Source organism: Cavia porcellus, unplaced genomic scaffold (assembly GCF_034190915.1).
Source record: "Cavia porcellus strain 051 isolate PalLab524CR breed Dunkin Hartley unplaced genomic scaffold, mCavPor4.1 scaffold_22, whole genome shotgun sequence".
NCBI lineage: Eukaryota > Metazoa > Chordata > Mammalia > Rodentia > Caviidae > Cavia > Cavia porcellus.
Genome location: NW_026947505.1, coordinates 14229987 through 14247400, shown reverse-complemented (window position 1 = coordinate 14247400; position 17414 = coordinate 14229987). Strand labels below are relative to the sequence as shown.

Genomic DNA, 17414 nt, shown 5'->3' with positions numbered 1-17414 from the left:
AAAAAGAAGAACATTTCAAGGGAAACTAGATGTATCATAAAAGACAACAGGAGATACCACATCTAAAAGTGAGATTTAGAAATCAGCAAATTGGAAGGAAACAAGTGATGTACAAACATTGACACAAGTAACATGCGTAAAGTGCTTTATTCTTGACTAGCAGTGTAGTAAATATCTTTACAATGACTTCATTTTAACATACCCACAACTTTGGTTCTGGCTAATTTTCCAATTTTGAAAGGTGGCATTTCTCTTAGTTCATAAGTTCCTAATTATGAAAATATTCTTTATTTTCTCAACTTAGTGTTTAAACTTATTCTGAAAATAAACTCATTGTTGATGAACTGTCCTTTAAAATTTCCCCACTTAAAATAACTTTTATGGCTTTTCTAAACCAAGGATAAAACAAAGCATAAATCAAGGGATTCATGGCTGAGTTATAATAAGCACACCAGCAGCAAATCTCATAAATATAGGCAGGTGTGATGAACCCCATAAAAGCATCAATCAATGTTTCAATGGTATATGGTAGCCAGGAGATGATAAAAGCTACCACCGTGATGCCCAGAGTTTTGGCAGCTTTTCTTTCTCTCTTGCCTACACGGGCTTTGTAGTTCTCTGAGGCTGATTCTGAGGAAGCACCCACAGTACTCTCAATTTTTATAGCTTGTTGTTTGGCTACCAAAAAAATTTTACTATAAAGGATTATCATAACAAGGGTAGGTATGAAGAATAACAGAAAATCTATCAAAACCCAATCTTGATTGATAACTATTTGACAGCCACCTACACAGTTGAGAGCACTTACTAAACTTTCCATCCCATCATCATTGACACCTGTGTAGATCATGGTCCCAAAGTACACCAGGGGCAGAGTCCAGGAGACAGCAATGCAAATGCCTGACACAGACCCCGTGAACTTGGTGGGGTAGACCAGGGGGTCGGTAACAGCCATGTACCTGTCCACGGAGATGAAGCACAGGTGGAAGAGAGAGGAGTAGCAAAATGCCGCATCACAGCAGCTGTGAAATGTACAGAATTTAGCTCCAAAGTACCAGCAGCTCTCCACGGACCTGACCATGCTGAAGGGCATCACAGTGACTCCCACCAAGAAGTCAGCGCAGGCCAGAGAGGCGATGAGGAAGTTGGCCGGAGAGTGCAGCTGCTTGAAGTGGAAGACTGAGATCATCACCAGGAGGTTTCCAAAGACAGCCAGCACAGCCCCAGAGCCAAAGGCTGCATACAGCACCACCTGGGAGGCAGGAGAGTAGGGAGTCTTCATACAGGACCCGCTCACATTCTCATAGCAAAGCAGCAAAGCAGGGTGGGAGAGGCTGCTGCTCATGGTTCCACTACGTGTGATGCTTGGTGTATTCCTGCCCTCTGCTGCTGGAGGCAATAATAATAAACACATCAGACCGCAGGTCTGGGCAACCACTTTCAAAGACCACCTTATTTTATATACCTTTTCCATTTTAATTATGAAGAAAATAAAAGAAACTTTAAAACTCAGAAAAATCATTTTGTCTTAAAATTGCAAAATTACACATAAACATCTTAGCTAACCCCGTGCTAATCTATGAATTTTTCATCGACCCAGAAATCTCACAATCTGAAGAATTGAAGATAATTTATTTAATACCTGATTTTTTTATTCCTGTGAAGCTCTCTATTGCAAATGATATTTACATATTTGAGAAGTCACCTTTTAAGAGGCTTCCAACTTATAAAATATTTTAGGACACAAGCCAATCAACTTTACTCAGTCTAAACTCCTCATAAGTCCCTACAGTACAAGGTGTGAATCTGGAAAGGAAAATTATAATTGATAGTTGATAATTACAACTAATAAGATCATCTGAGAGACATGTTTTTTTTTTTTTTTTTTTTCTGCTTTGGAGAATCACTTAATTTCCAAAATCAGGAGTTTTAAGTTCAACTATTTTAAAAGAGCCCTAGGGCCCAGCATTGACTCCCTACATAATTTTCAAGGCCCTGAACAATATAAAAATCAACAAAGGAAATGACAGTTTTCCAAAAGTACAGGAAAAATTTGTCATTAAATGTTCTATAGGCTTTAGAAATGCTAAAGTATTTCTGAATATTTTCCTTTTTTTAATGGTCTCCAAGACCTGACACATCTGGCATTTCCTACAGTGTTCCACTTTCTTGGGTACAGAAGTTACTGCAGGGCAAATGAAAACACTGACTGGTGTCTTTATGGTTGATGCCCTCATGGTAGGCCTGCATGTGAACCATCCACTACCAGGTTCCATGCCTATCATCCACCGAACCAAGTATGCCAGGCCTAAGGACAAGGAAGTTCGGGCAGGCATCTGCCTTCCTACACAGTAGCTATCTCAACCAAAGGCATATAGGCAACCCTGGCATGGTTACAACCTCAACACTAGGAGGCACTTGAGATGTGGACTGAGGTGTGCAAATCAGCCCTTGCATTTTTTGTGACTCTATGAGTCTGTGAAGAAGACAATAGTCTGTGGCCAGCCCCAAGGCTGAAAATGGCACCCAACCAACGACTCTCTCCATCCTGCATCCCAGACCTGCACTATAGTGGGAAGAGGATCACAAGTTGGCCAGTGTGGGAGGGAAAGAAAATAGGACCCATACTGGCATGGGTTGGAGAAGCAGGTGGCAAAGAACATATCAGGGAGGAAGAGACTTAGTGTCATGCAGGACTACAAGTGACTCTGGGTTTTAAGTGTCCAGCACACATTCCATTACCCTCTTGATTCATTTAACAGAACACAAGTTCAGAGATAACATCATTAAGAAATTAAGAGATTGTTGGGGCTGGGGATTTAGCTCAGCGGCATAAGCACCTGCTTTGTAAGCAGGCAGTTGTGAGTATGATCCCCGGTACTGATAAAAAAAAAAAAAAAAAAAAAAAAAAAAAAAAGCAATTAAGAGAACCACTACAAGCACCAGGATACAAATCAGCAGTCTATGTGAAGTTAGCAGCCAGAAGCCCATGGAACAATTCTGCCCATTTCACTTCAGATGTGAGTTTATCTTCTCATAACAGGTACTCATTAATGAAGCAAAAAGTAATTGTACAACAGTTGGGTGAGTGTAGGAGCTTCAGGCCAGGTAGTTCTGATAGTTCTCCAGAACTGGTGTTTTGCTTTAACATTATTATCAGGAATTTAGGTAACTGAGAAAAAACATAAAGAACTGAAATAGAGCAGATTTCAGGTCTGGAACAGTATCTAAATTTCATTCTGTAAGGCAATGAACAAGTAGGAGATGATAACGACTTTTGTCTTTCATACCAATATATGTAGGATTTGAGAAACATCATCTGATATTAAGGATTAAGATTTTAAAATATATGAGAATGAATGTAGAAGAGGATGTAAGTATGACACGAAAACAGTCATTCTGTTGATCATGTACCAAATTTTTCTAGTAATGCTTCGTTACCTTCTCTGTTGTTCTAATTCAGTCTTGCTCACTTTCATTCAGTAATCTTGCCTCCCTATTTTCCAAAAATATTATATAGGCAATTTGAAGACTGAAAGCACATAGGCACTTTGACCAACAGAAGGGAAGGCAGGAGTGAGAGGTGATCCTTAGGTATACAACTTATGAAAGGAAAGATAGGTTCCAATGGATTAGGCTTGTAAAGAGTAGAAAAGCAATCCATTTCTGTGTAGCTACTATATTTTTAGCTGATAAAGAAATTAGTTCTGAGACAGGCAATTAAGATTTCTCATGTACTGGTGCTCTTGAAACCATATAAAAGAATGTAATTGCTTTCTGTAACCTGCCATAGAGCCTAGGATATAAAAAATACTTAGTGTGTGTTGGGTGGATTAAACTTTCACATTGAAAATAGAAGGAACTGGAGAAATACTGCATTCAAAATACCATCTGAAAAAGGAAGCATATGAAGAATGAAACAGAAAAACAGCAAAAATAATCCCATAGACCTTGTGGAATTAAAACATGATGCAGTGAATAGCATAAACAAGAGTGTCGAGTGGTACAGAAATGTCAAGTTGAATAAACACTGAGAATTCTTGCTTCACATTAACAAATAGGTTACAAATGGGCATAGTTAAACTTTAGAGGAATGGTGAAGACAAATCTGGATTGTAGTGGCTTCAGATGAATGGGCATGGATAGGGCAGGAAAGTACAATAATGAACAATGCATAACTGTGAGAGGAAGAGAGCTTTATGGGAGATAGCTAGAGACACAGATTTGAGAGCGTCTCTGTTGATTATGTATGTTGCTGAATCCAGATAAAGACTTGTGTGATACTTTATTCAGGGATGCTAAACAAAAATGAACGAAGAATTTGGCACCAAAAATCACACTCTTTTTGAAAAATTTACTGTCAAGCAAGAAAACATTCACACACAGACCAAGGATCTGATGTTAAAAGGAGCAGAAGATGGACAGGTTTCTCACAGTCAGGGGACCATAAACTCCCTGTATTAGGGAAGTGAAGTTTCTTAGCAGTGCTGTTTTCTAGAGAAGGTGGGCTCAATGGTTAGAAAAGCACTGAACCCTGAGGAGATGTCTGAGACACTTGCAGGGCAGCTGCCTTGGGATTATGAATGATTTTTCTTACCTAGTAGTGCTGTACTCAATTATACAGTGCAATGCATATTAAGTAAAATATTCACAGGTTCTGTGGACTATGACTTAATGTATTCAGTGACATTTTTCTGGCTAATCCAAGCATTCACCTGATTCTGCACAATGTAAAGCACATCCCATGGATAACAGAGTCCCATTGCTCAAGTTGCTTTTGCGGTGCACCTGTGCCCAGGCTGTTATATCCTATCTCATATAGAAGATATGAGGAAGAGCATCTTTTATCAGGAAAAACATTAAAAGATAAAACTTTAGATTCTTGCTCCACACCCAGAGTTTAGCAGGAGTGTCAATGATCCCTCACAGAGGAACTCAGCAGGCTGGCAAGTATGTAAGTAAGGCATCCTGCCATCCTGAGGACTTCAGTGTGTCAGTAGGTGTCACTGACACAGTGACACCTCTGCACACACCTAGAGGAGCTCAGTGGCTGGCAGGAGCCTTGGCAATCTCTCCCCCCACCCAGAGGAACTCATCAGCAACTGGGATATCCATAAGACCTTTCCCACATTCAGTACCTTGATGATCCAACAGGCAAACCCTCTCCCCACCTGGAAGAACTCAGCGGACAGGTGAGAGCATGGGTTAGACAGGCAATTAAGAAGCCAGGATTCACCTATCTGACTCCTTGGGAAGAATTCAAATGACTACACTGTGGGACCAGGCATTAACTAGGTTACTAATGAGCATAGTAACTGGGTGAACTTCAGCCACACAGTGAGACCCTCAGACACACATGACAGATGACTCTAATAGGATTGAAAACACTGAAATATAAACAAAGAGGTGTAAATGACAAAACAAAAAAAGCAAAATGCAATCTCAAATGCCCAACCAATCTGGAACAAGTGTGGGAGAAAACAATGTAGAAGACAATGGAAGACACACACTTGAAATTTCTGAAAAGATAGTAAGTGAAGTAAAGAAACAGACCCATGAACCTATAGAAGAAATCAGATCAGAAGTAATATCTTAGATTAAAAAAGAAATGACAAACTTAATTCTTTAATGAAGGAATTGCTTAGCATAGATAGAGAAGACACATATTAAAAAAAAATACAAGACCATAGAAAAATGACAGATACCTGAGTGAACAATGTAGGAGAGAAATAAAAATGCATTAAACAGATTCAAAGAGATATCCAAGAAATTAAAAACTTCATTTAAAGCTGGCAAAACTGCTTGAACAAAACTGAAGACTGGCTTTCAGACCTTGAAGACAGGATCACAGTGAGCAATTACAAAAGGAAAGATCTCTTAAAAATAGCAAGGGACTATGAAATAATAATTCACCAGATCTAAAATGATGCAAAGAAGAATAATGTAAGACTCATAGGTATCAATGAAAATGTAGGAGTCAGGGCAAATGACATAAAAAAAATCTATCTGCAGAAGTAATAGCAGAAAATTTCCCAAGTATGGGAACTGAATCTGATATACAGATAAGGTAGGTATATAGCAGTCCAAACAACCATAACCAAATAAATCTACTCCCAGACATGTTATAATCAAAATCTCAGAAATTCAACACAAGAAGAACCCACAAGATTCAGCACAAGAACAAAATATTAAAAGATGTTAGAGAAAAGAAAAAGATTGTCTATCAAGGAAAGCCAATTAGAATCACAACTGATTTCTCAACACAAGACTTAATGTCAAGAAGAGCTTGGAGTGAAGTATTTCAAGCCCTATAAAAAAAGCTTCCAAACAAACTATCTTTCAAAATTGATGGAGAAATAGGATAATTCCATGACAAAGAACAATTGAAGAAATTCATGTCCACCAAACCAACACTAGAAAGAGAGCTAAAAGATATTCTAGTTGAATACCACAGACATATTTAACTCAAAAAGAAATTCATAGACTGAAAGCCAAAGTATGGAAAACAATATTCCCCAAAAATAACCCCAAAATAGCAGGGATAGCTATTCTCTTTGCAGACAATGTGAACTTCAAATCAAAAATGATCAAAAGAAATAAAGAAGGTCACTACATGCTATAAGGAGAAAATTCAAGAGAAAGAGATAATAATCATTAAATATGTGCACCAAGTATGATAGTACTCTACTATATATGACAAATACTAATAGATATGAAAAATCAACTATGCAGTAACACAGTTGTGATAGGGGACTTTAATACCCCACTGCCATAAAGATATATATCAACTAGACAAAAAGTCAGCAAATAATAGAACTGAACCAAACGTGAACAAATGGACTTAACAAACATTTACAGAGTATTCCCTCAATATCAGAATATATATTTTTCTCAGCTGCACATAGCACATTTTCTAAGATAGAACACATACTAGCCCATAGAACATGCTTAAGTAAATACAAAGCATTTGAAATTATCCCATGCATATTACCTCATTATACTAAACTAAAATTGGGAATTAATGGCAAAAGAAACTGCAAACCTTCATAAATACATGGAAATTAAATAACATCCTCCTGAACAACTAATGGAACACAGCTGAAATTAAAGAAGAAACTGAACAACATCTACAATTAAAATGAAAATGCAGACACAACATACTGGAACTTGTGGAAAACAATGAAAGCAGTCTTAAGAGGGAAACACATAGCAGCGAATTTTCACAACAGGAAATCAGAATAAGTACAAATAAACAACCTAATGCTACCCCTCAATTTCCTAAAAAAACGAGAGCAGGACAAGACCAAAGCTCAAAGAAAGGAGGAAATTACAAGATCAGAGCAAAAACTAATACAATTGAGACTAAGGAAACAATACAAATAATTAAGTAATAGAAGAGTCAGCTCTGTGAAAGAATAAACAAAATTGATAAACTTCTATCTAACCTTATCAAGAAAAAGAAAGAAAAATCTCCAAGCACTGAGGAATGAAAAAGATGAAATCACTAAAGATTCCATGGAAATTCAGCAGATCATCAATATCTATTTTGAAAATCTTTATACATCTAGGCTGGAAAACAGAAAAATTGAGCAGATTTCTAGAAATGTATGAATTAATAACATTAAATCATGAAGATATAAAAATTTTGCATAACCCAATATCAGTTACTTGATATTGCAAACATAACGAAAAACTTACCAACAAAGAAAAGCCCAGGACCTGATGGATTCATGGATTAATTCTACAAGAAATTTAGAGATGATTTAATGCTAATACTCCTCAAAATCTTTAATGAGATTTAAAGGGAAGCAATTCTTCCTAATTCATGCCTGGCGGCAAATATTACTCTAATACCAATACCAGAGAAAGACCCGACTAAGAAGGAAAGTTACAGGCCAATCCCCCTAATGAGCATAGAAACAAAAATTCTCAATAAGATACTAGCAAACAGAATGCAGCAAATCATCAAGAGAATTATACACCATAACCAAGTGGTATTCACCCCAGCGATGCAGGGATGATTCAACATATTCAAATCAATAAACACAATATACATCAATAGAAGCAAAGACAAAAATCATATGGTCATCTCAATAGACGCAGAAAAGCTTTTGATAGAGTCCAGCACTCATTCATGAATTTTAAAAACCCTGCAAAAATTGGAATACATGGTCTCTATCTAATAAAAGCCATCTATGACAAAAAACAGCCAACATCATACTAAAAGTACAAAAACTGAAAGCTTTCATTCTAAAATCAAAAATAAGACAAAGATATCCACTATCATCACTCTTAATTAGTATAGTTCTGGAAATGTTAGTTAGAGCAATTAGATATGAAAAAGAAATAAAAGGAACAAGGATAGGAAAGGAAGAAGTGAAATTATCGTTATTTGCAGATGACATGATACTTTATATAGTAGACCCAAAAACTCCTCCAAAAGACTACTAGAGTTAATAAGCAAATTCAGCAGTATAGTTGGATACAAAGTCAACATTCAAAAATCAATAGCATTCTTGTACATGAACAAAAAACTCACCGAGAGAGAAACAATGGCAGTAACATTCCACAATAGCATCCAAAAAATGAAATACTTAGGAATAATCCAATGAAGGATGTAACAGATCTATATATTGAAAATTACCGATTTGGGCATGGTGGCACACACCTGTAATTCCAGCACTTGGGAGGCAGAGGCAGGAGAATGGTTGCAAGTTCAAGACCAGCCTGGGCTACAAAGTGAGCTCAAGGCCAGACTGAATTGCACAGTGAGACACTGTCTCAAAAAGACAAAAAAAAAATTACAGTACTCTAAAAAAGGAGGTTAAGCAGGATATCAGAAAATGGAAAGATGTCTCTTGCTCTTGGATTGGAACAAGCAACATTGGGAAAATGGCCATACTCCCAAAACTGTTATACAGAATTAATGCAATTCTGAGCAATATACCATTAGCATACCTCACAGATCTAGAGAAAACATTTGTAAAATTCACTTGGAAATAGAAAAGAGTATCAATGAAAATGGGAAACAGTGGAAAGAAGAAGGCATCACAATCCCAGGCTTTAATTTATACTACAAAGCTACTGGCATGCTACTGGCATGCTACTGGCAAAAAAATAAACCATACCTGAGGACCAGTGGAACATATTAAAATATTCAGACAAAACTACTAAGACACCTAGCCACCTTGTCTTTGACAAAGAGATCAAACATGTTCACTGGAAGCAAGATAGCCTCCTTAATAAATGGTGCTGGAGAAACTGGCTTTCCACATGCCAAAGAGTAAAACAAGACAATGTCTATCACCATGCACTAAAATAACGTCAAAATATATCAAAGATCTATATATTAAAACAGAAACACTAAATATACTGGAAGACAAGATAGGTAGAAATTTTGAAAACATAGGAGTAAGCAAAATTTCATGAACAAAACAAAAAACTGCCAAACAATCAACATCTCATCTCAATTAAGATCTCATCTTATTAAAAAGACTTTGCACTTCTAAAAAACAGACCACCAACAGAGTGAAAAGATACCCACAGAATGAGAAAAAAATTTTAGCCAACTGTCCCTTAGACAAAGAATTTCTATCTAGACACATAGAATACTGAAAATAATCAGGCCCCCCAAATTCGAAGACGCAATCCAAAAATGGGCATCTAAAATGAATGTGCACATTTTTGTTAAAGAAATACAAATGGCAAATAAATATATGAAGAAATATTCAACATCACTGGTCACTTGAGAAATGTAAATTCAAATAACTGAGATTACATCTGAGTAAAAAGACATTTAATGAGACATTGAGCATATTTAAGTTTGCACACATAAGAATATGCAAACTTTTTGACAGCAGAAATAATTTACATTAATGAAATATTTGGAGGCAATTAGAAGGCAGTAATTACGTAAAATGACTATGGCAACTAGTAAATGAAGTTTCATGCCATTGCTCAGTGACAGTAGATCTGCCCAGCTGGAGCAGATGTTACAAAGGAATCATACTTGGTCTCTATTTCTAGAAGCCGAAAAAATTAAGTGAAAGATTTGGTTAATAGTACACATAAAAAGATTATGCACACAAACACACACAATAGACAATTATACTACTAATCTCTCATAGTCTCAGAAAGAATCATTTGTGCTTTTATTGTTTGATCATTTTTTCATACCTATATCTTGTAATCTGATCAACTACTTTGAAGATAACAGTATGGAATATATTACCAGTGTTCGTTTCCTCTTATTTTGTTTTGAAATTGTGTCATCATTTTTGTTCTTTTTTTAGTTTTAAAATTTAAAAATACTACCAGTATATAAATATCATATAGATTGCACTATTGCTCAATTACACAGTAAATAATATAATATAAATTCAAAGATAGGTTAAAATTTTTGAAATTTATCACACAGGAAACCACATATATTTGTTATAATCTTAAAATTATGTTTGTTTTCTTTACTGAGTATGTGAAACTTCATAAAAAGGAGAGCAGATACAATATTACAGTTTTCTCTATCTTACTTAAGTATGACTACCCCACATATGCTGATCATAGCTGGCTGGTTACACAAATAATGTTGGTCAGTACCACAGGATAACCTCACTTGCCAAGGTGACAAAATTAGAGTTAGGAACATGTTTCCAAAAAATTTATTTATAGGTTTGGTTAAGTCTATGATATTAGAACTCAGGAGAATATGAACATACACACGAGATCATATTAATTAATATTATTAAAATGAAACTTCATAGATCTAGCCTAAATTTTATTTGTTTTACTTCTAAATTATATTGTTTCCTTAAATAATAAAATATCATGTGTTTACTACCAGTATTTTTAGCAAGGCAAACAGTTCCTCCAAATTGTCTCAGTTTGTGAATTGGAGTTTCAGTTAGTGCAACAATGCTAATTCCTTTATGTACCAGGCACAAATGCAGATTGTCTCTGCCAGAATCTCAAATCATCTGAAACTACTAAATTAATTTTTCAGGTAGAATGTTTTGAAATCTGCAACAAATAACCAGAAATAAAACAGATATGGAAACACTGTAGAAACTAACAAAATACACAAGAAATTATGGGATGCAATATAAGCCACCCTAGGAGGGAAGGTTTTAGCTGTGATGCCCACAGCAGAAAAACAAAAGTAGATCAAATAAACAACTGAATGTTATATCACAAAATCACAGAACAAAAAAAATTGGAATCTAAAAGTAGTACAAGGAAGGCAATTATAAAGCTCAGAGCAAAAGTTAATGAAATTGAGAATAAAAAATCCATATACATGATCAATGAATTGAGGAGCTTGTTCTTCAAAGAACAAACTAAATGGACAAAACCATTGCTAACCTTAACACAAAGGGAAATAAAAAGACCCAAATAATGAAATTATAAATGAAAAAGGTAAAATAATCATAAATGCCACCAGAATCCAGAAGATTATTTGTTAATATTCCCAAGTTCAAAAATTAAAGAATTCACAAATGAATAGATTTATAGATACATATCAAGTACCAAAGTTAAACCAAGAAGTTTTAACTACTCTGACAATACCACTAACAGGCAAATGAAATTGAGGCAGTAATAATAATAACAATAATAATAAAACCTACGAACTAAGAAAAGCACAGGTTCTGATTAATTCACTGCTAAGTTATACTAGGGCTTTAGGGGAGATCTAATACCACTAGGCCTGAAAGCCTTTAATGAAAGGAAGGAGTACCCCAGGAGTCATTCGTGAAAGCTAGCATTATTCTCATTCTAAAACCAAGCAAGGAGGTAAACAAGCAAGAGAGGTATACGCCAGTCTTGTTAATGAACATGGAGGCAAAAACTTGCAATAAGACATTGTCAAGCAGAATCCAAAAAAAACAAAGCTTCTATGTCATAAACAACTAGTCTTCATCCTAGGGATGCAAGGTAGGTTCAACATATGCAAATCAATAATCATATCACATAACCAGAAGTAATGACAAAAATCATATGACTACATCAATAGACACAGAAAGTTTTTTCACAAAATGCAATATTTATTTATGATAAAACACTAGAAAATATATAGAAGGACCTTATTTCAATCTGATGAAAGCTGTTTATGACTAACTTACAGAATCGCATTAAATGAGAAAAAAACTGAAAGCTCCTCCCCGAAACCCAGGAACAAGACAAGGATCTACAGTCTTTCTATTCCTGTTCAATATAGTACTCAAAACTTTAGCCAGAGAAATCAGGCAAGAGAAAGAAATAAAACGGATATGTGTAGGGAAGGGTGAGTCAAACCATTTTGATTCACAAACTACAAGATCACTTAAATAGAAGGCCTAAAAATATTTCACCAAAAGACTCCTAGAGTTAATAACCAAATTCAGCAATGTAACAGGATACAAAATAAATACACGAACATCAATAAGATTCTTGTACATTAATTAATTAACTCACCATGAAATTAGTGAATTATTCCAATAGCATCAAGAAATATTAATACTTAGGAATTAATCTAACCAAGGAAGTGAATGACCTCTACAATGTTCATCAGAGTACTCTGACAAAGGAGGTTGAAAAGGGCATACGATAATGGAAAGACATTCCTTCTTATTTGATAGGCAGATAAAATATAGTCAAATTTGCTATACTTCCAAAACAGATACATAAATTTAACAAAGTGAAATACCCAAAGCATTGCTCAAACAACTAGAGAAAACAACCCCAGAATTCATAAGGAATCATAAGACGCAGAATAGTGAAAGTGATCCTGGCAACAACAACAAAGCAAGAAGCATTACAGCCCAATCTGATACACTGCAGAGCTAGGAGATAAGACACCAGCACAACAGACATGTAGAATAACAGATCAGAATGATGGATGCAGAATCAACACAAGGAGCATTCAGCCATCTGATCTTTGAAAAAGAAACCAAAAGCACACACCAGAGGAAAGATAGCCTCTTTAATAAACAGTGCTGGAAAAACTGACTTTTCACATGCAGAGAATCTATACCAATTGAATCTATATCAATATATCTCACTATATACTAACCTAAAGTAAAAGGGTATCAGAGATCTAGATGTTAACATGGAAGCACTTAATCTTCTGGAAGACAAAATAGACCAATCTTTTAAGACACAGGGATAGGAAAAAAACATTCTTAACAACAACCCAATGGTGCCAAGAAATAGTACCAAAGGTCAACAGTGAGATCATATGAAATTAACATGCATCTACACAGCAAAGGAAGCAACCAACACAGTGAAGAGACAAATCTACACAATGGGGAAAATTTAGTCAAATTCCTCAAACATAGTGCTAAGTCTAGAAATATAAACAGCTCAATTACATTAGACCATATACATTAGACTCAATATGTTAAACTATAGGACACAGTCAAAAAATGAACAACTGAAATGAACAAACACTTCTCAGAAGTAAAAATGAACCATAAATACATCAAAAAATGTTAACATTGTAGGTCATTAGAAACTTCTACAATACTGATATTTCATATACCCAAGTAACAATGGTTATAACCAAGAAATCAAATAATAACAAATTCTGATGAGGCTTTGGGGAAAAAGAAACCCTCATACACTCTTGATTGGAAATGTAAACTAGTACAACTTCTATAAAAATGTTTGTGGGGATTCTTCATAAAACAAACACCAGGAATTGTGTTTAATGCAGCTGTTCCTCTGGGTATTTTACCTAAAGTTTGTAGATACCATACTACAGAGGTACACATATAGCCCTGTTTATAACAGCACAGTTCATAATGATTAAATCTTGGGAGCAAACTATATGTCTATTAGCAGATGAATGAATATGAAAATTTTGGCATTTCTCCTCTACTATGAAGAAAGATAACTTGATTCATTTGTAGGAAAGTGGGCGCACCTGGAGATCCTAATGTTAAGTGAAATAAATCAGATACACAGTCCAAATATCACTTACTTTCTCTTACATGAGAAGCACAAAATATAAATAAAGAGCAGAATCTAAGCTAGATAATGGGAAGCAAGGACATAAATGTTTTCAAATGGGAAAAGGATGAAGAAGTTGGGTATTTGGGAGGGAGTGGAGTGAAAGAGAATGAAAAGAAGACTGGGAAGTGCTATGTACATGTGCCAACCCTTCTCAGGGAATGTAAACATTGTGTAATGCAAACATGTAATAATAAAAAATAAACACTGAAAAAACCTTATTTTAATTATGTTGAAAAGGAGGATAGACTCCAAAACATAAGCAAATACAAGGACACTTCACAGAGAAACAGAACCTACCTAAAGGGATCTCTATAGTGGTGACAGTGTATCTCTACCTTAGCTGATCCATAACCCGCAGTGCAAAAACAATAGATGGAGAAAAAAGCAAGAGAAACACCCTTACAACTCTAATTCCCCAAAAGCTGATCTCATGGACACAAAAGTAGAGAAAGCTACAGAGAAAGAACTCAAAACCTAATGGTCAAAACAGTTGAAGAGATATAAAAGAAACACTTATGCAAATGCAAAATTAACAAGCTCAAATACGATTTAATTAAAGAGATAAGGGTCATACATGTAAAAAGTTCAATGAAATTAAAGAAGAAGCAAACAGTAAATTGAGTTAAGTAAGACAAAAAAAGACATGAATGACCATTTGTAAAAGAATTAGAAAGTATTAAAATAAAAGCAGAGACAGACATGAGAAAATGATTGAGTGTTTTTTCTTAGTACATGATTTCAGTACAAAACATTTACATTGCAAGGCTGGGGTTGGTACCTGTATGTTATGCAGCTTATGCAGCTCTTTTTCATACCCTTTCCCTTCTTCCACCCTCTTCATCTCTTGATTCCCTTAATCAAGAAAGATGTATCTCCTTGTTTCCTATTACCTAGCTTTTATTTTGCTCTTTTTAATAAACTTGTTTTCTATATAACTATTAGAAATCATAGATAGCACATTTAGATTAATGTGACAATAGCTATACTACGGAAATAAAAGACAAGATGAACATAGTAGGGCATAAACAGTAATATCCTAAAGAACACACAATGTGCAATTTCGAGGTAATAGCTACTGAAGACCTAAAAATGACCAAACACAGACTTATAGAAATGATAAAGATGACTCAAAGGTATAAAAAATTATTCATGGAAATCATAAAAAAATGGCCAAGTCCAGGGAAAGGATGCAATATTCGAGTACAGGAGTATCCAGAACCCCAACTAGTTATGACCAGGAAAGACCCACTCCATTCACATTATAACAAAATTTCAACAAAAGGTGACAGTACTAAAATCCTTAAAAGAAAAACAATGTAATTTATAAAGGCAAAGTCATCAGAATAAAGGCCAGCACAAATCTAAAGAAACTAGAGAAGATTATTCAATATTAAAAAGAAAATAATTCCTATCCCAGATCTCTATATCCTGTAAAATTTGCATTCTAAATAATTGAGAAATAAAGATATTTCACAACAAAAAGTAAATTGTAAAAAAATACATGACCACAAATGTTGTGTAACAGAAAATTTTTAACGGAATGTTACACAGAGACAAGCAAGCCACCAAGCCAAAAACCCCAAAATAAGGTACACGTGCACCTGAGAGAGTAGTTAAACAAAAGAAAAAATTAGAAGAATTCACACTAGAAGCATACAATAATAGAATTTAATAAACACCTTACAATAATAATTCTCAGTATCAATAGTCTCAACTCATCAATTAAAAGAGACTGACAGATAGAAACAAAAAACACAATGCAGCACACATTGCCTACCAGAGAACAGGTTAAAAAGAACTACATAGAAACCACTCAGTGTCTCCTGAGATCCAGCCATGTTGGAACTTAGGGCGCTGAGCAAGAAAGCAACACAATCCCCTTCCTGGTAAGCAGCCATGGCATGAGCAAGCAGTGGGCGAGCCAGGAAGAGAATCAGTCAGCATCTCCCATGGGCCTACCGGCACAGAGAAACAAGCATCCCATCCCACCCCTTCCCCCGTTAGCAACTTGGAGCCAGAGATCTGAGCATCTCTTGGGAGGATGACTGTATGCAATATAGCAAATATGGGGTATTTCCTTCTATCTTCTCTTTGAAGGCAAATATTGTTTTCACTCTGTTGCTTTATTCTGATTGTTTTGCTCTGTTCAATATTCTGCTTGGATAGGTTTTATAAAGTTCTGTTTTTGGTTTGATTTTGTTATACCTGATTGAATGGACAACTATTGTGAAGATAACGAGATATACTATGGTACCTGTTACTGTTATCCCTATATCCTGCTGTGAAGTTCTGCATCAATTTCACTGCATTGTCTCGATTGGCTTTGTTGTGTTGTATTTACTACCTTTAAAATAAAAGTGAAAAATAAAAAAAGAACTACATAGACTAAAGATAAAGGCATGGAAAATAATACAAGATTCAACCAGAGCCCCAAAACAGGCAGGAGTAGCTATCATATGTCAGACACAGACAATGTTAAGCTAAAACCTATCAGAAGAAACAAATACTGCCACTCTATAACTGGCAAAAGAAATAATTAAGTAGGAAGAAATAGCAATTATAAATATCTGTTCAATGAATGTCAGCACATGTAATTTCATAAAATAAAAACTTCTGGACTTATTAGGGCAGATAGATTCTGATAGCCAGGAACCTCAATCTCCCCTTAACGAGGTCAACCAGAAAAAAACAAGGAAACACCAGGCTTAAAATACACCATTGAATAAAGACTTAGCAGATATCTATAGAGTTTTTTACCAAACAACAAATAAACACAGATTTTTATCAACAATATCTGGATTTTTCTCTGAATAGATATCTTCAACCATAAAGCATGCTTAAATAAATACAGAACTGAAATAATCACATAAATTGACTGAATAATAATGGAATGAAGTTAGAAACATGCAGCAAAAGAAGCCACAGAAAATATGGAAACACTGGGGTATTAAATAATACATTAGTGAAAAATCAATGGATCACAGCAGATACCAAAGAAGAAATATCAACTTTCTAAAATCAAACAACAAGAGAAGCATGATATGTAAGGGACATAATGAAGCCATTCTCAGAAGGAAGGATATAGGTGTAAAACACACATAAAGAGAACAATAAATAACCTCATGATGCATATCAGGGTTCTAGGAAAACAAGAAAGGCACAAATCTAAAACTAATACAAACATAGAAAAAGAAAGATCAAAGTGGAAATTATTGCAGTCTGGATTAACATACAGAGGATCACTAAAGCTAAAAGTTCATTCTTTGAAAGAACAAGAAAGTCAGGCAAGGGGCTGGGGATTTAGCTCAGCGGCATAAAGTGCCTGCCTTGCAAGCAGGCAGTCCTGAGTTCGATTCCTGGTACAGATAAAAAGGAAAAAGACAAAGACAAAAAAAAAAAAAAAAAAAAAGGGAAAGGAAGGAAAGTCA

General features: G+C 35.2%; 1 protein-coding gene across 1 annotated transcript; it reads right to left on the bottom strand.

Annotated features, from left to right (window-relative positions):
• Window positions 1-313: 313 nt before the first annotated feature.
• LOC100721461 (trace amine-associated receptor 8-like) lies at window positions 314-1460 on the bottom strand. The gene has a single exon (XM_013144832.3). It carries the CDS (start codon window positions 1412-1414, stop codon window positions 314-316), a length of 1101 nt encoding a protein of 366 aa, XP_013000286.3. The 5' UTR covers window positions 1415-1460.
• Between the last annotated feature and the right edge of the window lie 15954 nt (window positions 1461-17414).

Coding starts and splice junctions, on each gene's coding strand:
- LOC100721461 (XM_013144832.3), bottom strand. CDS start 1,414: ATGTGTTTATTATTATTGCCTCCAGCAGCAGAGGGCAGGAATACACCA.